This window comes from Lethenteron reissneri, chromosome 10, assembly GCF_015708825.2.
Source record: "Lethenteron reissneri isolate LAM-NWPU_2019-01 chromosome 10, ASM1570882v1, whole genome shotgun sequence".
NCBI lineage: Eukaryota > Metazoa > Chordata > Hyperoartia > Petromyzontiformes > Petromyzontidae > Lethenteron > Lethenteron reissneri.
Window position 1 is genome coordinate 12,998,397 of NC_083788.1, and position 25,290 is coordinate 13,023,686.

Genomic DNA, 25,290 nt, shown 5'->3' on the forward strand with positions numbered 1-25,290 from the left:
CCTGTATACCAGGCGAGGCAATTAACATCTCACCACACTTTGGGTTCCGATCCTGGCCACGGCTAACATCAGCTGCCGGGTGACATCGGGACGGGTCCTGGGGGTGTGGTGCCCCTTTTCACCCAAACCTCGCGGTGACCATGGCGGTGAGGTATGGTCAACAACCCTCATCCAGCAGTGGATTGAGAATGGACTGCCGGTGTAATCAGCTGCGGCCAGCTTGTTGTGCACTGTGGAGCGTTTCGAGAGATGGGTTCTAATCGCGTGCGCCCTACTGGGCGGTTTTGTTGAACTCGCAGGGGCAAAGCCTTCACGCGGCAGAGGAATTGATCATGGCTCGCGGTGGGCGATGATGGTGATGGTGCTGCTGCTGCTGGAAATGTCTTGCGCTAAAAGTGCCACGCGGTGACTAATGAGCTCCGTGCGGTTCGAAAGTTCGCGAGAGCAAATTGCTCCGCGTTCATCGCTCAAATGACCCCGGAGTCAGCTCTTGATTATTCCGTCACTTTGGGAGCAAGAGTCGAGTCCGTAAGCAGATTTGCGATTTCATCGATGGTCATTGAACAACACCCAACTGGAGTCACGTCTCCCCCCACCTCCACCCCCCCTGTTGAGCTATCATTTGTGGCCAAGTCGCTTCTGGAAAAAATAAGTTAATAGTTCAGTGTGCTTTAGCTGGTAAGATGAAATAAAAATGTTGTAGTTTTATTTGTGCATTTTTTTTTGTTTTTTTTATTATTTTTTCTATACTTTGCACTCCTATCGTGTTTTTGTGTTGCTTGTTGTTGTAACGTCCTGACCAGCCCTGACTGGACATCTGTGACGAAGAGCTTTATAGCTCATCGGATTCCTCCAGGATGAATAAACATTCTGTCTCGCACACCCCGCGTCGTTCAGCCTTTGGGGGGGGAGGAGGGGGCGCAGTTCCTCCGGGGTGGTCATTACCCACACTGCACCACGGGGCAATTCAATTAGACTCGATGTCTTTGGTGCAGAGGTGGGGGTGGGTAGGGTGGTCGGTGGTGGTGGGGGGTAGGGTGGGGTAGGGTGGGTGGTGGTGGGGGGTTGGTGGTAGTGGCGGGTGGAGGGGGTGGGTGGTGGTGGGGGAAACAGACCCAGATTTATAGAGGGCGATGTACCAAACCATTTCGGAATTGAATCATTCGTCAAATTTAGTGACAGAAACAAGCAAACGCATTCACACACGTATGTACGATGCTTGACGTGTCCATATTTAGCGCGACGTGGTCAACCCAACCCCTGACTCTGTACCTAACCCTAAACCCCACTGGCATTTAAATCCTCATTTTAAAAAAATCTATGCTTTCGTTCGCTCCACGTTTAACCCGTGCTGTCAGTCGCTCAACCCGCCGGTCTTCGGCCTCGCTCAGACAGGAGGGAACCCCGCGGCGACCAAGCCTCGTCTCCCATGCGAGTGCAAGGTACCCGCCGCAGTCGATGCGTTGACCGCAACCAGCTCCAAGTGAGGGTACGGAGCCAGCCATTTCCCCCCCGTGCGTCCGTGCCCAGAGCGAACAACAACAACAACGACGACGCCTGCAGGCGTTTGGGCATCCTTCTTAGCGGTCGCCCCGCCAACACGGAACCACTCGGCCTCTCAGCCGCAACTAAATTCCCTCCCCGCTGCTCTTAGCCCCCGTCCCACCAGCACCCCACCCCCCGCCACCCAGCCCACGGCTTCATACTCAAAATCTGTGTCTATTCTGGAGGGATCCGAGCAGCTACAGAGCTCCGTTTCACAGATGTCCAGCTCCGATTGCTGCTCGCTGACTTCATCCTGGTGGAGAGGGGGCGGGGGGGGCAGGGAGGGCTGCCCGCTTCTCTCTGGCGCTGTACGAGGGCCCAAGCTGCTGCCCCCCCCCCCTCTCTCTCTCGACGACTCGCCTACGTCACAAAGACAGTCGCACGCACGTGGGCACAAAGACAAAGATCCCCCGTGTAGCCTTCACAGACTGCTGGGCCATCGCCTCTTAACAATACTCGGCTAAGCTTTCATTTACAGTAACGTACAGTGTGTTTATTGTGCATTTAAGCAGAATCATCCGTAACGTACTAAATTCGAATTTGTCATTCGATCTCCGTTGTATTCCACAGCACGTGGTGTGCAAGCCAGGCCAGCCTTGTAAATCAGTAGCCATTGTTGTCACGTGCCTCAATGGGCCCGTGTTCCCTCGGCGCCGGCTCAATAAATGACACCACCGCTGCTATACGGACCCAACAATAAATATTATTGTAAAAGCAACAATTGACATCGCCATCATGGCCAAAAATTAGCGATGTAGCCGGCCGACACTGATGGATAATTGCGGACAAGAAAAACAAAAACATAATTGGGATGGGCAATTTATCTTTTATTTTGTCCAGCTTTAACCATGACACGGGAACGCATCGTTCATATCGAAATAACGATTACAAAAACCGCGCGCGCACGCACACACACACACAACAAACACAGGCGTGCCTCTGGGCCGGACTCTGTAATTGAATGATGAGGCAATAAGCATCACAGGGGGATTGATGGTGGTCTGTGTTTGCATCAAGCCCTGCAGAGAGGAGTGGCGGTGGGGGGGAAGCCCACGTCACGATCATGCAGATATCTCCTGCGGTGCGGGGCGAGATGCGGGGTAGTGGTGGCGCCACGGTGGCTAGGAGATGTTAACTCCCTCGCCTAGTATGCAGGAGGTTCGTGGGTTCGGTCCCGACCCCGACGCCTGCTGTATATTTGGAGCCTCTCTACCCGTGATCACGTGGAGTTTTCTCCGGGTCCTCCGGTTTTCCCTTCGGCGTTTAGAATCAACGTGCATTGAGTATGTCTGCAAAAATTTCCACAGTGAAAAGCCACTTCGTTGAGCTATCAGTTGTGGCCAGGTCACTTCTGAAGAGCTATACAGCTCAGTAGACCTTACGTGGTCAAATCAAAAACAGTCGTTTAGTTTGTTGATCGTGGGTTCAAACGTCGAATCTGAAGCACGCTGTTCAGACAGACGCACGTTACCGTGAGCTGAGCGATAAAGGACGGTTTCCCCCGTTTAAAGTGTTTTGGATTTTTCATGGCCAATCAGATTATTCGCGTTCCGCACCAATGTATCCTGTCTTCGCGCTTGCAAAAGTGACGGCAGCAGATTCCGATTCTACATCACATCTCGATTTAGCAATATTTTTTCAACTTGCAACGTGGAAGTGATGCCACTTCCTGTAACGGTCATGTTTTCGGATCGATTCAATATTTTTTTGAGCATAAATTTTGTACGTCTAGGCCACGATTTTTATATCCAAAACTGGTACTTGAAATTAATACGAAAAAATAATCTGCAAGACATCCCTAACCAATACGGATGCGTCGTTCCACACCTGGCACAGAGACGCACCGTGAACATCCACGCTCTACCAAGGTCCACAACGTGGAACAATTACCCACAACAGAGATAGCATAGCCAGCCATCATCTATCTACTGCTGGATAAAGATCGCCCCCACCACCCCCTGAAGTCGTCACCTTCTCTCGGTCTCGCAAAACAGCAACCCCATCGGTGCGCACGGGCTCAACTCATCCGCTCCATCTCCGTGGTAGCCGTCCTCGGGAGCGCGGATCGCTCCTTGGGTTGCCACTCCCGTCGCTAGCCCCAGCCAATGTCCACCGTCCCTTGTCGCGTTGAGTCCCCATGCCAGCTATGCCATGCAGAATCGGTTCTGAATTATTGCAATGCTAACTGTACAATGCAGATGCAAGTCAGCAAATGATATCTGTCCCTACACGACTACAACTGCTAAAGTTCACCAGAGGCGATGATGACTCTACGTCAGTTATATTCATAAACCACCACGCTTTGGGAGCGGTGGTGCAGCAGTTAGCGCAGTACGCTATGAACCTGGCGACCCGAGTTTGATCTCCGGCGACCGTCACTGATATCAGTGAAGTTAGACCCGAGCCAGTCCTGGGCCATCCATCCACCCCCCCCCTCCCAATCCACCAAATCCCACAGCGACCAGTATGGTGAAGTATGGTTCAAGCCCCCGTGAACGAAACGTCATAGAGAAGGCACCTTTCATTGGTCAGCTGATTGACAAAGGGCAGCACATTTTTTATTTTGTGGAGTATCTTGGAAAAATGTGACAAATCATTGTTATTTTTTAAACATAACTCATGCTGGCTTCATTTAAACAATCGATGAACCACGTTTTATTATTTAAAAAATGTACACGCTCAATTCTGAACGCATTTGATAATTCACACGGTTGGCCAACTTTTCTCCTCCCGCTCAACCCAACCAGCCCCTCTCTCTGTACAATGAGCGTTTGTGGATCATCGTTGGGTTTTTTTTCTTCCCCCAAGGACACTGCCCCCCCCTCCCACCTTAAATTTCGCAGCTCCCGGTTCACTGGACCAAGGCAAACTGGGCTTTCGCATGTAAATAGCAGGTGAGCGCCAAGTAAGAAGAAAAACAATGCAAAAGGAATTTCCTACATTGTCAGAAAATAACAAAAAACAAAAAGATGTGTGGGGTGCACGGAGGGCAGAAGGAGTGTGGGCAGGGAGGGATAACGGTGCCCGAGACCTCATCCGGAGCAGCCCCGACACCCGCAGTGAACGCACTCGACGATCTTGCCCTGCACCACACGGGCACCGGGGGAGGAGGGGAGAGAAGAAGAGCCATTAGCATTGTTACTCCATTTGCCCCTTCTCACATTCGCATTCTATTTGTGTTTCTCGGCAATCACACAATCGTGACATGACGCAATCGCCATTCGGAACTCTGGAAGGTGACTTCAGAGAAACTGCTTCTCAGGTCACTTCGATTGTCTCGTATCCACACGCGGTGGCACTACTGCCTACTCACGTGGCCTCCTAGAGAACAGGTGTTCACCAGCACACGGGCCTTGGTGCACGTGGGTCCTAAGGCATGCAACCTCATTTTGTGTGAAGGGTCCTTTCCAAGGTGCACGTATCGCCTGCGTTGTTTGTAGGCTCTGACCTGTGTGACCCCATCACCGAGTGGGCCCTGCCCAGCGTGACCCCATAGGGGAGTGGACCCCTCCGAGTGCGAGTACCTGGTGCGACGTGTGAACATCGCCACTGGGGAGACAAAGGCGGTCAGGTGTGGCGCTGGCCACCCCCTCGTGTGCTGTGCCGGCCTTCATGGATACTCGAGTCTGTTAAGGCTGCGAGGAAGAATCTTTGTCTCTGTGTGTTTGCGAGTGTCGCCTGTGTGTTTGGGCCCTGCGCTGGAGGGCCCCTCTCGGGAGGGGGAGGGGGGTAGAGGGGGGGGAGCGCGGGGGGGGGGGGGTCACCTCCTCCAGCTTGGCCTTGGGGACGCGGCAGATGCAGTTGGTGCCGAAGTTTGTGTCGCGCGTTTGGATGCAGCGCAGGCAGCAGAGGTTCTCGTAGCCCGGCTTCTTCCACTTGGCGATGAGACTGGCGTCGGCGTAGCCCTCCTTCACGCAGTAATCGTACAGCTCTACGCGTGGACACACACAAAGACAAACCGTCCCCCCGTATAGCATTAACAGACGACCTTCATAAGTGCTTCGCGAGCACTTGACCCCAGCCATCCTTGCCTGCCGGAAAAGCTCACCGATGGGACTTTGCCCAGATCTTTCAAGGATTTGTGAGCTCCTCACACAATCCAGCCTGCAGGTTAAACCCAGGATGGATCGTCGGCATGGCCAGCCTAACTACCGCTAGCACACACATGCACACACTCAAAAGATAAAGACACACGTGGCCATACACACACACACATGCGCACGTGCACAGACAACGATCCCTTGTGAATACGCACAGGCTGTGGTGGGGGGGGCAGTGCTGTGGGGAGGCATTCAATGAAGACACGTGGGCTGACACAAGGGGCGCGTGCATTGCTCTCGTCCCTGCTCCGCACCTCTGCTGATGGCGTGCCTCTTGTAGAAGAGGTCAAAGATGTAGCGGGACTTCTGGTGGTGGATCCGGAAGATCGGCCACAGCGCCTCCACCTTCCGCTTCCCTTCGTGCGGCTCCGTCTCAGCTGAGGAGGGACACGCGGGGGGGGGGGGGGGCAGGACAGGCTTAACGAGGTGACGGCGTTAACGAGGCGACGACGTTAACGAAACCGGCGTTGACCGTAGCCACTGCTCCGCTTCACAGTGAAGGACCTCCAATTAGCACGGTTGGCTACGTACGGTGCGAAAGAGGTTCAACATACAAAGAGTACATGGATGTCAAATATCCCGTCACGCGATTCGAGAAAGTAAAGGCCAAGCGTGCCGGCGTCACGGTCCAATTGTCTAAAAAATACTTACGAGCAAAATCTCTTAAATAATTTGGAGTAAAATCTTATATAATTTGGTACAAAAACCTACCAACATTGCCCCCTACTGGGCTGCCTTGTGCTGTAAAAATGACGCAGATGCCAAATGTACCAATTATAAACGTGGCCAGGATTTGAGGTCGCAACCCTAACCAAGCCTAAATCTACGGCCCTGACCTAACCAAGACCACCGACCTAACTCTGACCCTGTCTCAAGCCCTAACCCTGACCTCTGATCACAACCTCGGTCTCATTTCAGCCTTGTGCCCTAACCATGATGCGGTCTCTCGTCCCTCGTTAACCACAAGCGTGCTGTGACGGTTCCACCTGAAGACGGAAGCTTGTGTTGCCTCCAAAACGTCGTGATTTTTATTTTATTTTACTTTTATTAATTTAAATTTAATTTTTTTACCTATGTGACTTTACCGAAAAACCCTAAGAATATGAATCCTTGCAGTCACGAAAGCTTCAAATCTAGAAGCAACCACGTGAGCCAGGCAGAAGCCGTATCGGGGACGCGGAGAAGTTAAACAATGAGCCGTGGAGGCGTGCGGCAGTGGCACCACGCACCTTCCCTCATCTTCTGGTCCAGCTCGTCCAGCGTGGGCTCGATCAGCTCCCAGCCATCGGGCGGCGGCTTCCGGCTCCTCTTCACCTTGGGCATCGCGACTCTGACGGGGAAGAAGAAGAGCAAATACATGGGGCTGGGGTCTGGGCTCCCAGAGACCTAGGGGTACTGGGACGCTGGTAGTTTAGGAATCTGGGTCATGGTGTCCTAGAAATGTGGGGTACTGGGAACCTTGCATCATGGACACCTGGAGTCCTAGCAATCTGAGATACCTGGAAGCTGGTATTCTGGGATACCTGGAGTCCTAGCAATCTGGGGTACGTGGAAGCTGGTATCTTGTAAATATGGGTCATGGTGTCCTTGCAATCTGGGGTACTAGGAACCTGGCATCATGGACACCTGGAGTCCTAGCAATCTGGGATACCTGGAAGCTAGTATTCTGGGATACCTGGAAGCTGGTATCTTAGGAATCTGGGACAAGGTGTGCAAGCAATCTGGGGTATTTGGAATCTGGTATCCTGGGAGTCTGGGACAGGGGCTCATAGAAATCTAGGAACCTGGTATCCTGGGAATCTGGATCTCCGTGTCCTGGAAATCTGGGGTACTGTGAAGTTGGTTTCCTAGGAATCTGTGACCCGGGGTCCTCGCAATCTGGGGCGACTTAGAATCTGGTATGATATGAATCTGGCGGGTCCTATGCATCTTAAATCCTAGGGAGAAAAGCCCTGAGTTCTGCAACCTGAATAATCTAGTTTCCTAGGTATCGGAGGTCCGAGCAATCTGGGACAAGGGTCCTACTAATCTTCGCTGATATGAATCCGGGGTCCTATGAAAGGAGGTCCCGGGGAGGGTGGCGGGGAGAGAGGCGGGGAGAGCGCTTGGGACCCTGGCGGTCCTGGCAGTCCGAGGCCTGGGCCCCGAGACGCGAGGTTCTGTGTCGCCGAGAGCCGAGAAGGCTCCCGGTGCCCCCGGGAAGCCGTGGACCCCAGACGGTTGGGCAGCCAACGCCAGGAGCCGACGGCCCTCGGGAGTAGCGTCTGGCCTCTACGCCCACGGGAACTTAGGTCGGCGAGAAGCTTCGGGTACCTGCGGACCTGAGGGCACCAGGAACGGATGCAACTTGGAGACGAAACCCGCGCGCAGTTCGTAGAACTCGCGAATTCGCTCCGTCTCGTGTCCGGCCCTGCTGGGTTACTTCCGGGGGTCACCGAGAATTTTTATTATTTTTTTACAATTAATAAGGATTAATATGTTAAACCCCCGTCGCTGAGCGATATCACGAATTGTGGTGTTGTACACTTGATCGCATCGCTGCGGTATAAAGTATTTTAGTTTAAAAAAAAAAACCTCGTGGAGACCTCGGGGTGTGACCCGGAAGAGCTCGGCTCCGGCGGCAAGCGGCAAGACGCGGGGTTCAAGATGCCGCGAGGTGATGCCAGCTTCTCCCCGTCCGCCTCGCCTGCTCGCTCATCCTCCTCCTCCATCTCGTCGTCTCTCCCCTCCTCGCCTCTCACCTCCTCAGCCACAATCTCCACCTCCTCCCCGCGGGGCTTCTGCACCCCCGCACCCCACGGCCTAGCGCTCCGTACCGCGTTGTGCAGCCTCGGTCTCGCCTGGATTCTCCCCGGGGTTTAGTCTCCCCTCACCCCCCACCGCCCTCGGTGTCGTGGCCCGGGCGGTGGCGGCAATGGTCGTGAATTTTTTTGTTGTTGGGATAATTTGAGATATATTTTAATTGTGATTGTCGTTATGCGGTGTTGGTAATGATGATGGTGGTGATGCTGCAGTTTTTGTTGTTGTTGAGATCTCATGAGATGCATTTGTAACTGCATTTATCTGCTTCACATACCACAATTGTGCTTGCGGTGATGATTGTGGTTGCGGGTGATGTGGTCTAGTTGGTTGGAGGTGGTGTTGGTGATGTTGGTATGGTGGTGGTATGATGGCTATGGTGAGGTGGATGTGGTGATGGTGATATGGTGTTGGTGATATTGATATGGTGGTGTTACGTGATTGAGGTGGTTATGATGGTTATGGTGAGGTTATGAGGTGAATGTGTTGATGGTGGTGGTGTTGATGGTGTGGTGGCGTTGTGGTGACGGCATATGGGTTTTTGTATTTAGAGTGACCGAGTACGTGCTGAGTGACTGATCAAGCATTGCAGTCGACTGTGGGAAGGTCCCAGATGGTGGCCGTGGGTCATGGTATTTGTAACCCAGCAGGGAACATACCCCTCCAATTTCTAATCCATAACCCCAACTCCATTCCCAACCCTAATTCCAAGCCCATATCCCGAGCATTGAACCCAAACCTCATAGCGACCCAGTCTCCTTACCTGCTGCCATTAATAAACCCTAACCATAACCTATTCTTAACCCTATTTCTCACCGTAACATTAAGCAATTTAGCAAACCCCACTGCACCATGAATAAAATACATTCAATTGAGAAATTGCTGGAGTAAAGTAATGTATATTCAAATTACTAATTTGAGGTGTGTAATTTAGATATGCATTCTACACGACGAATATCGTGAAATTATTGATTGAATTACATGTTTAAATATTGCCCATCTCTGCCGGCCAACCCTAACCATAATCGTAATATAACCCATTATACTCACCCCAACAATAATGTTGACTCAAAATCGTATTCGATTATCCGACACAAACCCCCTACACCAAGTGATTTTAACCGCCTATAATGCACTGGGCAGTCTGAATTCAGTCGGCCATCTTCTCTGCCTCTTCCGAGTCCCAAGTGGCTTTTCGGGAAGGACTCAATAGATCCTGGGTGATAACCTACGGTCTCACGTCGCACTTAATTCACAGGAGCCCACTCAGTCCACCCTGGGGGGGTGGAGGGGGGGTGCTTCAGTCTGTCTGAGTGTTAACGGGCTGAAGTCACGGCTTAACCGATGCCCAATTGGCAGTTGCGCAAATTATGCAACCTCGGTTAACGTTTAAAGACGAGCTGCTTTTTGCAACATTTGGTGTTATTTCGCTGCTAATTATGGTTCCAGAAGATGTGGCCTATTCATGGAGTCGGCCGTTGGTTTGACACGTACAAAAATCTAAATGCATGTTCGCTGTCCGAGTGCGGATACAAAAATAATTTTGTCTGACTGAGCACGTTTGACAACTTGGTGCTTAAAGAACATTTAAGGAGCGTTTTTCCCTCATCAAGAAAAGTTTAATCAAAGCCCTGTTTGGTTGACATACCATGCCTCAAGTAGAAATCCAATTAATTATTTTACCAATACTCTTCGGTTCTTTCGGTGTAGGTGATAAACAGTCTGCTGCCTCAGCAGCAGACGAAGCTTTCCCACCTGATGTCGGACGCTTGTGTTGCGCCTGAAACGTCGTGATTTATTTTATTTTACACCTACGTGACTTTTCCGAAAGAACCAAAGAGTATGGATTCCTGCAGTCACGAAAGCTTCAAATCAGGATTACTTTGCCAATAATTGCCCACATCTTTAAGGTGGCTGAAATATCTGTGGGAAACATCGTGGAGCTGCTCAAGTGAGAGAGTGAGAACCAAACCCGATCCCTGGGGCCGTGCTCATGTCCGTGTGTTCTGTGTGAGCAGGAAGGAAAGGTGGCCATAAAGGCCGGGCCAAGCAATTCACCGACCCCGAGGAGCTCAAGAGACAGATGGAAGCGGATAAGCTCAACGTGCGTATTGTGGCAGCGGTTGCACGCTCGGCTGTGCAACTAAACTCGTGTCCCAAGCGTCGGCATTGCTACTGCGGTTTCGACCACCACTGCTTGGATGCGTAGAGCTGCTTGGATACGCAGGGCTGCTTGGATACGTAGGGTTGCTTGGATACGCAGGGTTGCTTGGATACGTAGGGCTGCCTTAGATACGTAGGGCTGCCTTAGATACGTAGAACTGCTGGGATACGTAGTGCTGCTTGGATACATAGGGCTGCTTGGATACGCAGGGTTGCTTGGATACGCAGGGTTACTTGGATACGTATAGCTGCCTTGGATACGTAGGGCTTATTGGATACGTAGACCTGCTTGGATACGTAGGGTTGCTTGGATACGTAGAGTTGCTTGGATACGTATAGCTGCCTTGAATACGTAGGGCTGCTTGGCTACGTATAGCTTCCTTGAATACGTAGGGTTGCTTGGATACGGAAGGCTGCTTGGATACGCAGGGCTGCTTGGATATGTAGGGCTGCAGACAAGAGCCGCAAGCCATTCCCTGTACCAATCTGCGTAATAGGGCAATTCAAACGTTAAGAAATGTCAACTATGACATGATGTCTACCGACTAGATGGTACAATGAGATGGACTCATCAGATCGTGTGCACGTGCTCGGTACAGCGTTGCATTTTTGGATCGCGGGAGATGGCAGTGGCTTGGAGGCGGCCTTCATCCAGAAGTGAATGATCCAAAGCTGATGATGATTGATCCAAGGCTGACGATTGTGTGCGTGCGAACACGTGCGTGTCCTAGGGTTGCCACCTTTCCAGTATTGATTCTCCTTTTGAGGTAGCGGTGCTGGGAAATTGTCTTTTGTTCAGTCGCCTAATAATAACACACCAGTCGAGACAATGCATTTGCACCTAGTTCTCCCTCCTGTCGTACTGTGAGATAGCCCTCTTCTTGATATGTTCTAAATTATTCTGTCTCGGAGGTGGCAACTCGAGCATGTCCCCATGTGCCTATGAACACACGTGTTCCCGTGTGTGTGCCTTTGAACGCGCATGGCCATGTGGTGTCATGTCTCAATGTGTGTATCGATGTGAACGTGTCCATGTGAAGGCGTTTATCTGTGTGTGTCTGAACGCGTGTATCCGCGTATATGTGTGTGAACATGTATCCGCGTGTGTGTAAACGCGTGTAGCCGTGCTTGTATTAACACGTGTATCTGCGTATGTGTGCGCAAATGCGTATATCTGCATGTTTGTGCGTATAAACTCATGTATCCGTATGTGTTAACGCGTGTATCCGTGTATGTGTGAACCGGTGTATCCGCACTTGTGTTAACGCATGTATCCGTGTGTGTGTGAACGTGTGTCTGCATGTGTCTGCGTGTGTCTGCATGTGTGTGAACACGTGTCTGCGTGTGTCTGCGCGTGTCTGCGTGTGTCTGCGCGTGTCTGCGGTGTCTGCGTGTGTGTGCGCGTGTCTGCGTGTGTGTGCACGTGTCTGCGCGTGTCTGCGTGTGTCTGCGCGTGCCTGTGCGTGTGTGCGCATGTCTGCGCGTGTCTGCGCGTGTGTGCGCGTGTGTGCGCGTGTGTGCGCGTGGCGTGTGTGCGTACCCCCCACAGCCTCCCAGTGTGGACGGAGAGGACGGTGGCGGAGCGGCAGCGTCAGCAACGCAAGAATCCGAATCGGAATCTGAAAGCAGCGACGACGACTCGCTGGTCAGCAAACCCCTCGCTCACCGTCCCCGCTCACCCCCCCCCACTTACCATCTTAATATACAATTTCATATTTTCAAGTGCACGTTTGTATGTGCGTACCCGCTTATGTACTTACGTCCGTGGGCACGTGTGTATGTGCGTGCATGTGTGTGCGCGCTTGCTCACAACAACGAGCAGGGCGTCGGGCGGCTAAAATGCAGCAAGCTGGCACAGTAGGATGCACAGGTGGTGCATCTGCCAGCCATCTCAGTCATCCATGGCCTGACACAAGCGCCGTGTTAATGTCACCGCCACTTAGTGGCGAATGGCAGCTGGTGTTGTGCGCGTTCACGCGTGGGGAGCGGTAGTGTGGTGGTTAGCGCACTGCGCTACGAACCCGGCGACCCGAGTTCAATTCCCCCTCGTGGCCAATAACAGTGGCGGTACTTTGAGCCGGTCCTGGGCCTCCCCTAGGTCGACTCAACCTTGAAATGAGTACCTGATGCAGAGGGTAAACATGAGCACCGTGGAGATGTAGGTGGCCGGGCGTGGCACTGGCCACCTACCCCCGCCCCCCCCTCCCCGTACGCTTTGCCGGCCTTCACAGGTGCCCGCTAACAGTCTGTCAAAGTCCGTGCGGGGTGGGGATCTTTACCTTCACGCGCGTGTTGTCCATCCACCTTCGCCAACAGCAAAAGCGTAAGGGCGTGGAGGGGCTCATCGACATAGAGAACCCCAACCGCGTGGCGCAGCGTAACAAGAAGGTGACGGACGTGACGGTGGACGATGCGGCGCCCCGGGAGCTGTCGCGTCGCGAGAGGTGAGGGTCCCTGTGGAGAGGTGAGGGTCCCTGTCGACAGGTGGGGGTCATCGCGGCGACACGGCCGAGCGTTGGCGTGTTCTGGGCGCCCGACGCGGAGGTTTCGCGGTTAGGAAATCCGGCAGGCGAATTAGCGGCTCCGTTTTTCGGCAGGTTGCCTCTTGGTTAATTCCGCGGCGTGAATGAATTGACCTTTAAGATGCTCCGCCAAGTCCGCGTCACTCGCAGGGGACGTTGGAGGTCTCGTGACGTCACTCGACGTCACTAGACGAAGCCTGCAGGCCATGTTGCGCTGCCGTTAAGGTCCAGGTTTGCGAAATAAAAAGAAATTACACCGCAAATGACTTGTTTTGGGTATGGCATTCATTGCCTCCTACTCCCACATCTCAGTAGGTACCCTCCTCTCAAGGCATTGAGACGTGGGCTTTGTTTGGATGATCTAGTTTAATAATGGTAATAATTAGCATAGGGTTCTTTGAAAATAGGGTGTCATGTGGCAGCTAATCTGTTGTATTAATTTCAACTTGGATGTGTGGGTTGTCTTCATGAACGAGCGCGACACCAGATGAGGTTCCACGTCAATACATTCCTTCGGGGGGAGTTTTAATGCCGTAATCTAGTCTTACCAGCGTAAACGCCACCGCCTCGTGTGCCGTGCCGGCCTTCACAGGGGCTCGCAGACAGCACTTTCCCCCACAGTGTGTTAAGGCTACACGTGGGGGGAGGGGGGTAATCTTTGTCTGTGCGTGCGCGCGCGTAGGGAGGAACTGGAGAAACAGCAGGCGAAGGAGCGCTACATGAAGTTGCACCTGGCGGGGAAGACAGACCAGGCCCGCGCCGACCTCGCCCGGTTGGCGATCATCCGCAAGCAACGCGAAGACGCGGCGCGGAAACGCGACGAGGACAAGAAAGGTTCGGCCGCCTCGTGTCGCCGCTCGCACCACCTCCGCTCCTGCTCCCCCACCTACTCTCCCGTCTCCTCCCCCACCTTCTCCCCTCCTACTCCCCCACATACTCCCGTTTCCCCCACCTACCCCCAGCTTCTCCCTGAATATCTCTCCCATCCCCACCCCCCATCTCCTCCCTTCTCGTCAATCCCCACCTCTTCCTCCTCTTCTTTATTCCCTCCGCCACCTCCTCCACTCCGCTGCCATCTCTTCCCAAAATCCCCAAAACTCTTATCAGGTCCCAAGTGCCGCTGCCAGCCTCCTCACCCTCACCTGGCAATGAGATGGCATCACCCCGGCACTCCGCAATCACCCCACTTGTCCCAAATTTAATCTTGAATTAACTGCAAGATCGCACCCGCCATTTTCCACGTGTTTACGTTGCATTGTTTGCGTAAGAAAAGTGTAAACAACCGACTCTTACACGGCATGCATCCTGACCGTTAGATTGTAAACTGCTGCTCACACGGTTTCGTTTGCGCTGTTTTCACTCCCCCCCCCCCCCCCCCCGCAGTCAAGGATGTGCCTGCGAAGGGAGGAAAGGCCTAGCAGTGAAGGCTTCGTCTGGGAAGGGGTCGGGGGAACCGGGGGGCGGGGGGGGGTGAGAGGGAGGGGACGACGACGGGAGAGGGGGGGGGGGCCTCCACACCAAGGGGAGCTACGGAGATGGAGCATGCGAGCTAGCGAACGAGCGAGGCGGCGTGTATGTGTGTGTGCGTGCCAGTGTGTGTGTGCCAGTGTGTGTGCCTGCCACTGTGTGTGTGTGTGTGCTTGCCAGTGTGTGTGTGCGTGCCACTGTGTGTGTGCATGCCACTGTGTGTGTGCGTGCCAGCACGTGTGTGTGTGTGCCTGCCGCTGTGTGTGTGCGTGCGAGCGAGCATAGTGCCTGTTAACATGTGAGAGGACGCTTATGCAAGTGTGAGCGAGTGTCGGTGGGTTTGTGCGTGAGCAAGTGCGGAGTGTTGTTGAGCAAGTCTCTGTGAACTAGTGGGTGTGCAGGCGATTGTGCATACCAATGTACAAAAAAGAACACGCACTCGTGTGTAAGTCTGTGTGTGCGCGCGTGTACGAGCGAGTGTCCGAGCGAGTGTGCGTGTCTGAGCGAGCACGAGCGAGGGAGTGTGGTCAGACGGCACGCGCTTCGGATTCGGCGCGAGGGGTCGGCGCCACACGTGTGCCGTGAGGTCCGGATCTAATTGAATCATCGAATTGAACAATTTTTCTGAGCGCGTGAGAGAACGGCCGAAACCCCGAAGCGGGCTGCCCCCTGGCCAACGCGCCATCGCCATCTCGGGGGCAGTCACGTGACCGGTGCCGCCACTCACCCCCCCCCCCAGCCCTCCTCGGCACCTGCCGCACTGCTTGCGAGATTTTTTTTTGCCCAAAGCATTTGTTTTAAGTTAACAAAAAATATAAATAAACGGAGAGCACGAAAGGCCGGCTTGGGAATTGTGAAGCGACGTACAAGGGCGCGTGAGGATCAAGTGGAATGCCGCTGACGGTGTTGGTGGCGATGGTTTTGGTTGCGAGCGGTTGTCAGGTTCCTCCGCGATGCCCCCCCCACCCCCCCCTCCCCCGGGCGTGCCACGTATGTAACATGTCGTGTACGCACGGCTGATTCGGTGCGATCCTGGACCCAGCACCGGGGTTGGGTGTGCACCGACAGTCCTGTAAATTTCTCAAACTCAAAACAGCTGTCGCCTTTTAGTTTCTTTTTTCTATAACAACGCACGTCCCTGGCAACAACACAGCGGCCTCCGCCAGCGCCGTGACCCCCTTTCCCTCGCGCGCTCCCGCCAGGGAGTGAGACCCCCCCCCCCGCCGGGCGGCGTGCCCGCGCAAACCGGAAAGAACGCCTCGATTGGAAACACGCGGAACGGCCCGGCGCCAGCGGTTCGAAGTGAGCGGCGGCGGCGGCCGACGAACCGAATGATTCGTAAACCCGGTAGCTACGTGGACTCCGCTGCAGCCCCCCCCCCCCCCAGGTTGTCGGTCTCCACTCCCACCTATTCCCAGGGGGCAACCACCGCCACGTCGCGCGCCTTCCAGCGTTGAAAGCGGCGACGTCTCGTCGGCCGACTGTGGGACGCGCGGTCAACACAGCTACCACCACCTCCGGTGGCGGCGGTGAGCCGCACAAAGCTCGTGCCCGAGTTCGATTTCCAGTTCGCACAACACCCCGACACCACCTCTCCCGCCGTACCCCGACTGAATTGTGCATTCCATTGGCGTCAAAAGCAAAGTGTCAAACTGTCCCAACAGCCGAGAGAATGATGGCACGCGCAGGTCGTCGCGCAGAACACCTCCCGAGTTCGGACGTTCCCTTGGTCAAAGCGGTTGTCGCGGCTGCGTTGTTTATGCACTGCTGGGTCGAGGCTGCGTCGTGTGCGAGACGTACGGGTTATTGGGTCACACTCCGCCACCCTGGAGTCGAGCGCGGGTTGCTGAAGACGGCTGGGGGAGCATGGAATTACAAAGCAACGGTGGCTTTTGCCGCACTCTCACTCTGCCCCGTGTTTTACTGCCCACCAAGGGATGCGGCGGACCACCGTTTGCCGACCGTGTCGAGTGCACACGCTTTAAGGACATTTCCCGGGGGCTCTCGTTAGAACGACGACTTGCGATGCGCCCGGTCTGTCCCGCACGCCGATGTTTACAGTTGGGGGGGCGGAGAATCATTTCACCGCGGGTGGTTTCTTCTTTTTTGCAACTGGACTCGTGGCCTCTTTAAAACTCCGCGCTGTTCACGGCCAGCTGGCGACGCCCGCTATTTTCCACGCTTACCAATCTTCTGTCTTTGTCGGGGACGGCGGCGGCGGATGGGGGTGCGGGGAAGCTACAATGAAAATCAAGCAGCGGAATACTGGAAAACGTGGAATGGCGGTCGAGTATGAACACAGTTGACCCTGGTTGGTGGTGCTGCGTTCGGGTTTGACAAGGTCAGGGGTCGGAGTGGTGAGGTTGGAGTGGTGAGGTTGGAACGGCGACTCCGTATGCACCAACCCCCCCACCCCTCTCAGTGAGTGGAGGCTGCGCCATTCGCCCACTGCAGGCAGAGAAACGGGACAAATAAAATAACTTGCTTGCAGCTGCGTGTATAGGGGGGTGTGTGTACGTGTGTGTGTGTGGGGAGTGGTGGTGTAGCGCTACGAACCCGGCGACCCAAGTTCGATTCTCGTTCACGGCCAACACCCAGTGACGATTATCATAACCGGTCCTGGGCCTCCCCTAGGTCGACTCAGCCTCAAATGAGTACCTGGTGCGGTGTGTAAACATCGCCACTGGGGAGACAAAGGCGGTCGGGCGTGGTGCTGGCCACCCACCCCCTCGTACCGATCCGGCTTTTATAGGTGCTCGCTAACAGCACTTGCCCCTACATCTGTTAAGGCTATCTGGGGGATATTTGTGTGTAGGGCAGTGTTCACTCCATTAGAGGGGCCCACGTTTCACAAGCGTAGAGAAGGGAGGGCATGGCCGTGCCCGAGAAGACCCGAAGCTTCGTGCGGAGCCACAGACCAGGTAGCTTCCACACAGCATTGCGCAGCCAATGAAAATATAATGCCGCCCGACTGATTCGGAGTGAGACCTCTGCTGTCAAACTGGAGCTGGTCGTAAGCACACTGCCCAGTTATGGGAAACTCGCCACAACTGCTGCGTCACCAACGGGGATCTAATAGGGTGGAGCGTTTGGTGGCACAAAATACCCAGGCAGGTGCTTAGTTTTGGTGAGGCTGATGGTAAGACCCCCAACTCTTAGTGGCACACTCCAGGCTCGGCAGCAGCGCCTCCAACTGGCCATGTAGCTTTACCCAAATCTTTGAAAGATCTGGACACATTCCTATCAGTGAGCTCCTCTGGCAGGCAAGGCTGCGTTGGCTTGGTCATGTAACCCGCATGCCCAAGCAACTTCTGTTTGGCTGCATAGAGGGGGCTAAACGGGCACGACATGGGCCGGAGAATAGATGGAGTGATGTGGTACAGGAGGACGTGGAGCTGAGTGGACTTGCCGATGACTGGTACCAGCGGTGTCAAGATCGGCTTCTGTGGAGGAGGCTCGTGAAGAACGCTACTGGTCAGTTGGAGGCAGTCGCCATCCAGCAAAAACGGAGGGCAGAGGAGCGACGCTCACAACAACGAGCGGAGCCTTGGGCGACTAAAATGCAGCAAGTTGGCACAGTGAGGGGTACAGCTGGTGCATCTATCGGTCTTCTCGGTCAGCCAACCCATGGCACCTGGGTCTTGCCCATGACCTGTCAGCGAGCCTTCGACACTTCACTTGGCCTCAAAGTGCACCTGGCCTGGCACAGGCACCGTGGCGAATGGCGGCTGTGGGTACTGGTTCTTCACTCATGTTCAGGGTGGGGGAGGGGCACTTTTGCCGATAAGACATCGTCGGTGTGTGAGAGCTGCCACATTTGAAACCATTGGGAGTTCGACAGCAGCACGATGATGATACCGCGGAGAAAAATCCACGAGGCAAGCGAGGGTGACAACTGAAGCCATGCACGCGCACGTCACAAATGAAGACACCAGTAGCACTGCGTTTAAACTAAAATAACAATTCTGCGGCGACGTTCCGGGCAATGGCCCTTCTTCACAGCATGACAATCGGACAGCAGCAGCCGCTGTGGGGGTCTCTCCTCGCCGGTGACTGAGCAGCTGTTGCGGGGACAGGGGGTGGGTGGTGGTCCAGATGTCTTGTGACCCCCCCCCCGCACCCCCCACCAAATAAATAACCCCAGAATGTGTTCCCCCTCTTTGCATGTTAATTTCTGTTTTAAATTAACCCTATACCTCATAATCAGCGTTTTTGGGTTTAGATCGCGTTATTTATAAATGTGTCGTAACCCTCCACCACCCGACACGGCCTATACCTATATATGTAACAATTTTTTTTTGAGAATTAAATGTGGCTCACAAGACATCTGGACCAACCTGTGCCAAACCTCACCCCTCACTTCACCTTGACCATCGCGCGCCTGCAACTCATCCCAACTCTGATGAGCCGAACCATGCCTTGCTCCGCGTCTGAAACTGCGTTGGCGGTGGCGCGTAATCACCAATGATTATTGAAGAGAAAAACAATCTAAATCGTCGACCATACTGCTCCACCTATTTGAAAGGAAACGACAACAATAAACGACGTGTCGGGCAGCAGCCCCGTGGAGCGATTCCGGATCAATCCCGACTGGAATCGCAGTGAATCGCATCGCCCTCGGACAGCCAACTCAGCAACCATTAACATCAATTAGCATCAATGATGAAGGCTCCCCCCCCTAGCCCCCCCCCTCAGCCCCTCTACCCCCGCCCCCTTCCCCCCACGCGACCCCTCCCCCCCCTCGTACCCACAGCCTCGCCGCCTCATTGGCCAGCACGTTCACGCGCACCAATTAGGGGTCGCGTGCACGCGCACGGCTCCATCTCTCCCCCGATCCCCCCCCACCCCTCTCATCCCCAACCACAACCCTCTGGCACCGCTTCAGGTCGAATCGATTCACCGCCCGCACACGGAAAATTCGAAGGCGACCGATTCCATTCTTGCACCGCGCGGCTGCCGCGTGCGGATTGTCGATGGCACTGACCGCACGGGGGGCCCCTGGGGGGGGGGCCGGGGGGGGCTGGGCTGGGGGGGGTGCGGGTTAATGAGAAAATTATTTTGTGTTTTGTTTCACAATCTCCATCGCTCGTGAATTATAAACAGCTGATTCCTACCGCGTAGCCACGGTGCTGATCGATTGCGATCGGTGAATCGATTAATCGGTGCATCCCATACACCGCGTCTATTGGAAACCCAGCCGTCGCCAAACACGTGCTCACCGGCGTGGTGAAGTATGGTCAAGGTGCTACCGCACCCCCACGCGACCACCACGACCGCCGCGCGGCGTTGGGGAGATTCCCATCCAGCGGTGGATGAACACTAACGGGGTTTGTGTTTCATCTCCCCGCTCTCCTGCTGCCCCCCACCCACCAACCCCTATATCTGCCCCCCCACCAACCTTCCCCCCTCCATCAACCTCTCCCCCCCCCCCACAAACCTCCATCTCCCCCCTCCCCGCCTCCTCCCCTTCGCTCAAGGCTGCGCATCGCCGCCGAGAGAAGACGGAGAGAGAGGAGGAGAACACGGGGTAGGAGGAGGAGGAGGGAAGAGAGGGGAGGAAGAGGAAAGGGAGAGAGGAGAGAGGGGAGGGGAGAGGAAAGGGAGAGAGGGGGGGAGATAGGAGAGGGGAGAGGAGAGAGAGGAAAGGGAGAGAGACCGGGGACGCAAATCCCTTGCGTTGGTCGAGGCTCCGGAACGGGGGAATTGACAGCAGCATCAACGCCGTCGTCAGCCATCCTCGTCGCTGTCGTCTTCATCACCCGCCGTGGGGGGCCTTGGGGTAGAGGGGGGGGCAGTGTGTGGGGGGGCTTGGGGTAGAGGGGGGGGGGGCAGTGTGTGGAGGGAGGGGGGGGGTGAGCGCGCGGCGCTGCGGAGCTCGGATGTAGCGAGGGGCGCGACATGCAGAGGGAGGAGGCGCGCAGCGGTGAGACTCACGCACGCGCACCACCACCACCGTCACCACCACCACCACCACCGTCACCACCACCGTCACCACCGTCAGCGCCAGCCGTGCTCCATCCACTGCTGGATGAAGCCCCCCCCCTCCCTTTCACCCTCCCCCCCCTCCCCCACGTCGCCACCGCGATCACAACTCTCGCGATCTTGCTGCACCGATTCATCCGCCAGCACCTGCAACACGAGCTGATTTCGTATACAGCACATCGCCGTACACTCACATGCATACAGAAACACGCATACAGATATACGCAGACAAAGATCCACCCCCCCACCCCCATAGGCCGATAGGGCACACGAGGGGGTGGGTGGCCAGCACCACGCCCGGCCGCCTTTGTCTCCCCAGCGGCGATGTTTACACACCGCACCAGGTACTCATTGGAGGCTGAGTCGACCTAGGGGAGGCCTATGCAGGAACCAGTTCTGATAATCGTCTCCGGTGTTGGCCGTGAGCAGGAATCGAACTCGGGGTCGGGTGCATAGCGCAGCGCGCTAACCGATATACGCACATGCGTTCACACACATACACGTGCATACACGTGCACACACGCGCGTACACACACACGTGCACACACACACGTGCACACACACGTGCACACACAAACGTGCACACACAAACGTGCACACACACGCTCACACACACACGCACACACACGCGCACACACACACACGCGCGCACACACACGCTGCACACACACACACGTGCACACGAGTACGCGCACACGCGGGCTCGTCAACACGCCGTGTGGTTTCGTAGCGCGATTGCGCGCCACGAAAACAGCAGCTCCGTCTCCTCCTCCACATTCACATCATCATCATCGTCGCCGTTCTCCACACATCATCATCATACGCCTCCTCCCAACCTCCCCATCAGGACCCTCCTTAGCAGCATCATGCATCTCGTGTGCCCATCATTCCCCCTCTCCTCCATTCCATCAATCATTATTCCTGTCATTCCCATCTTCATTATCATTACATATCCTCATCATACATCTCAGGTGTATCATCATCATCCCCCTCTCATCCTACGTCTCCTTGGTCGCTAGACTCGTGGAGACCACTCTATCGTCAATAATAACAGTCATCATCATCCCCCTCTCATCCACGCTCTTGTCATCATCACCAACCCTGCTCCTTCGTCATCATAAACTAAATGAATCGGGTCTTTATTCACTCGACTCAAAATCCCTTGGATCTGGGCTCCAAAATGTGAGCTCTTTATTAATTGTAGTTAAATTATTCACCTGGAATTTCCCTTGAGATGGAGCCTCGCGTGTGCAAGGGTATTCTGGGTGTCCGATCGACACATACACACAACAACAACAACCGCCGTTCACCACTAAGTGGCGATAACGTCAACACGGCGCTTGTGCCAGGCTAGGTGTACCACCTTGACGCCACGTGGAGTGTCGAAGGCTCGCTGGCAGGAGGTCTCGGGACGGACCCAGCAGGTGCCGTGTGTTGCCTGACTGAGATGACTGGCAGATGCACTGCCCCACTGTGCCAACCCGCTGCGTGTTTATCCGCCCTGCGCTCCGCTCGTTGTTGTGAGCGTCGCTCCTCTGCCCTCCGTTATTGCTGGAGGGCGACTGCCTCCAACTGCCCAGTAGCAGCAGCGTCCTTCACGAGCCTCCTCCTCCACAGAGGCCGATCTTGACACCGCTGGTACCGGTCTCCGGCAAGTCCACTCAGCTTCACGTGCTTCTCTGTACACACGTACACTACACGCACACGCCTAATCATGCACATACATGGCAAACACGTAAATGACACGTGTACAAACATCGTCAAACTCGAACCTACATCATGTACTGGCTCCTGACAATTGCCAATGTTGTGCGAGTGTGGTTTTGATTAAATATTTAACCGACTACAAAACAATAGATTATAATCCACGGCGGAGTTCCCTTGATCTGCAATCGGAGACCGTTTGAACTGATCGAGTCAACATTATCCAACAGAGAAGAGGGGATGGGGGGGTCCTTACCTATAAATATCTGGCAGTTCACCAGCATTGGATCAAAACAAGTCTTGACTGCTGATGAGACACTGCATGTCGAAACTAGTCCTGACCTATAAAGACCTGGCAGTTCAGCATTGGTTTAAAACAGCTCTGACTCTGCTGATGTAACACTGCATGTCGAGACCAATCCTTACCTATTAATATCAGCCAGTTTATCGGTATTAGATCAAAGCACGGCTGAGTCTGCTGGTGAGATCCTGAATGTCGGAACCGCTTCAGGCGTTTGTTGCGTTAACCGAATGCTAGGCAGTGTTGCTGATGGGATGTGTGAACGAAAACAGAGCTGCACGTTCGTGTGTGAAAAGACCCGGGTATGGGTAGGAGGCGTAATGTCTGCTTGCTTGTGTTCGTTCGATCATGAATGTCACACGAGCCGACTGATACCACTGTCTGCAATACCCTGGATTGGGGAGGTCTCCATCGAGCAGTGGGTAGATCGTGGCGAGGATGATGATGATGATGACGACCCACACTGGGCTGCTACGAAGGCGTTCGCTCGCTGTCGTGAATGAGTGAGCGACACTGTGGGAGCGGCTCAGAAGGGCGAGCGTGAGAGTGAGTCTCCTGGTCAGCTGTAAAAAAAGAGCTTTAGAGCTCATCGGATTCCTCCAGTATGAATACAGCTTCTGAGAAACATGTGGGGCGGGAGAGAGAGCGAGAGCGAGAGAGATCAAAGTGGGGGGCAGTGGACCTGTCCCCTTCCCCCATTAGGGGGCTCTTGTCAGTGGTCCAAAATAAAATCCCCATCATCCATTGCCCCATCCGTCCATCACAATTTATTGGGCTATTTGCGCATATTCGGGTGTTTTACTCTCCTCCCCTCTCACCACCCATTTCCCCCGCTCGTTCTCTCTCATCTCTCTCCCCTCTATTTCACACTCATCTTTCTCCCTTCTCCTCCCCCCCCCCCCCCCGCTCGTTCTCTCTCATCTCTCTCCCCTCCCCCCTGTAATCTCTCTCTCTGTTCTCTCACCTCATATTCTCTCTCCTCTCCTCTGTCCCCCGTCTCATCAACTCTCTCCCAATTCCTCCTCCCCCCTCCTCTCTTCGTCCCCTGAATCTCACCTTTGCTCTGCCCGTCAATCGCACGACGCTTCGCTTCCGGCCGTTGTGTTTTTTTTCCCCTCTCCAAAACTCTTTACATGGAACACACGACCCGGGTACACACAGAGGGCATTGCACGCGTACCTGACACCTGCAGCAGCAGTATAGACACGATGCCAAGCACAACGAATATTACCGACGGTTTATATTTTCAACCCGTCTATGTGTTTCACCGTTTTGTTTTTTTAGTTTTTGTTTTGCCTCTAAACCCCCGGGTCGTTGGTGATGTCGTCTTGTTATTGTATTGCACGTTTATTTACTTGCACTGTGTTTATGTTGAACCGGAGTTATGTGCAAGACTGCGGTGCCCCTGTTTCTATCTCCTGCACGCTGCAGCGTCAAACACGTGGGCACGTGCGAGGTCCGTGGCTCCGCTTAGCACGGTTGGCTAAGTACGGTGCGAAAGAAGTTCAACATGGCAAATTACATGATGCAGGCGATGGTGGTGGTGATGTCGATGGTTCGGCCATCTGGAACGCTCTTCCTTCGGGCATTAGGAAGCCACTGGACGTATGCACGTTTAGATCACCTCCATGGACACACTAACTTCTTTGGAACAGCTTTGTGAGTTTAGTTTGCTGTCCTACCGCCGCACCTCCATAGAGCGCGGTTGGCTACGTACGGTGCGAAAGAAGTCCAACATACATACAACGCTGGAAAACAGAGTGCAGCAAATGAGCCTATAGGGCGGTAATTGAAGTATAATTCGCACAACCCCACAACCGCGAGAGAACGGGGCCAGCCAAGCGGAGCTTGAGGTTCAGCCCAAATTGCCACCGTGGCCACCACCCAAGTCAGACGATCGCCCACGAACCGAGCTCATGGCCCCGAGGGGTCCATTCCGGGTGGCATCGCCACCACTCGCAAACTCCGCCTCGTCTTCCCGACGCCGTTGAACGGATCGGAGTCTAAAGCCACGACGTGTACAGCACACAAGCGGCGTGCTGAAGTCGGAGCTAACTGCAGCGTTTTGTTTAGGTGACGAACCCTTTCTAATTGTGCTGTGTCGGGTGTGCGATGGGTAAACGACGCGTTTATTATGTCCGCCATCGAACCCAAAACAACCGTTAGCGTGAATGATTTTTGTCGCGAAAGTTGAGCACTCCACGTGCACCCTCTGCTCATCTCCACTCTCCCCTCCCTTCCATTCTCTCTCTCGCCTCTCTCTCCTCTCTCTCTCTCGCCTCTCTCTCCTCTCTCTCTCTCGCCTCTCTCGTCTTCTCGACCGCACGCGCTCGCTCTGGAATGCCACGCATTTCCTAGGGAAATCTGGCGTCTGAGACGGAATCACGAGTACACGGGGTACACGGGGGGGGGGCATGGGGGGACACGGGTACACGGGGGGGGCATGGGGGGACACGGGTACACGGGGGGGGCATGGGGGGACACGGGTACACGGGGGACAGAGGGGTACACAGGGGGGGCATGGGGGGACACGGATGCACTCGCACGCGTGTCCACGCACCGCTCACGCACCGCGCGCTGTGAATGTGCCGCATGGGAGGGCGAGCTGAGTGTGTTCCGAGTTCATTCTTTTTTTTTGTGTTAGCTGATGGGCAGGGTGCGTGTCCGTTGTCCTGTGCTAAGGTTCTAGAGGGAGTCCATCTGGATA

General features: G+C 54.6%; 4 protein-coding genes across 4 annotated transcripts in view; 3 read left to right on the forward strand and 1 right to left on the reverse strand.

The window, feature by feature from the left end:
• Positions 1–25,290, forward strand: part of LOC133340676 (cytochrome c oxidase subunit 6B1) — a 240,484-nt gene that overhangs the window by 89,210 nt on the left and 125,984 nt on the right. The window lies entirely within an intron of this gene.
• On the reverse strand, positions 2,352–8,096 carry BUD31 (BUD31 homolog). Its single transcript, XM_061549068.1, has 5 exons — positions 7,959–8,096; positions 6,875–6,975; positions 5,900–6,022; positions 5,310–5,476; positions 2,352–4,628 (listed from the first exon to the last, which is right to left on the reverse strand). The coding sequence occupies exons 2-5, from the start codon at positions 6,966–6,968 to the stop codon at positions 4,578–4,580; spliced, it is 435 nt and encodes a 144-aa protein (XP_061405052.1). The 5' UTR covers positions 6,969–6,975; positions 7,959–8,096; the 3' UTR covers positions 2,352–4,577.
• Positions 8,237–15,691, forward strand: PDAP1 (PDGFA associated protein 1). The gene is made up of 6 exons (XM_061549053.1): positions 8,237–8,301; positions 10,463–10,548; positions 12,157–12,252; positions 12,924–13,051; positions 13,812–13,963; positions 14,513–15,691. The coding sequence occupies exons 1-6, from the start codon at positions 8,292–8,294 to the stop codon at positions 14,545–14,547; spliced, it is 507 nt and encodes a 168-aa protein (XP_061405037.1). The 5' UTR covers positions 8,237–8,291; the 3' UTR covers positions 14,548–15,691.
• The window catches only part of LOC133340610 (cytohesin-3-like), a 40,155-nt gene continuing 35,250 nt past the window's right edge, over positions 20,386–25,290 (forward strand). The window contains exon 1 of the mRNA XM_061548974.1: positions 20,386–20,519. Within this exon, the coding sequence (XP_061404958.1) occupies positions 20,495–20,519 (25 nt within the window). The 5' untranslated portion in view covers positions 20,386–20,494. The remainder of the gene's footprint in view (positions 20,520–25,290) is intronic.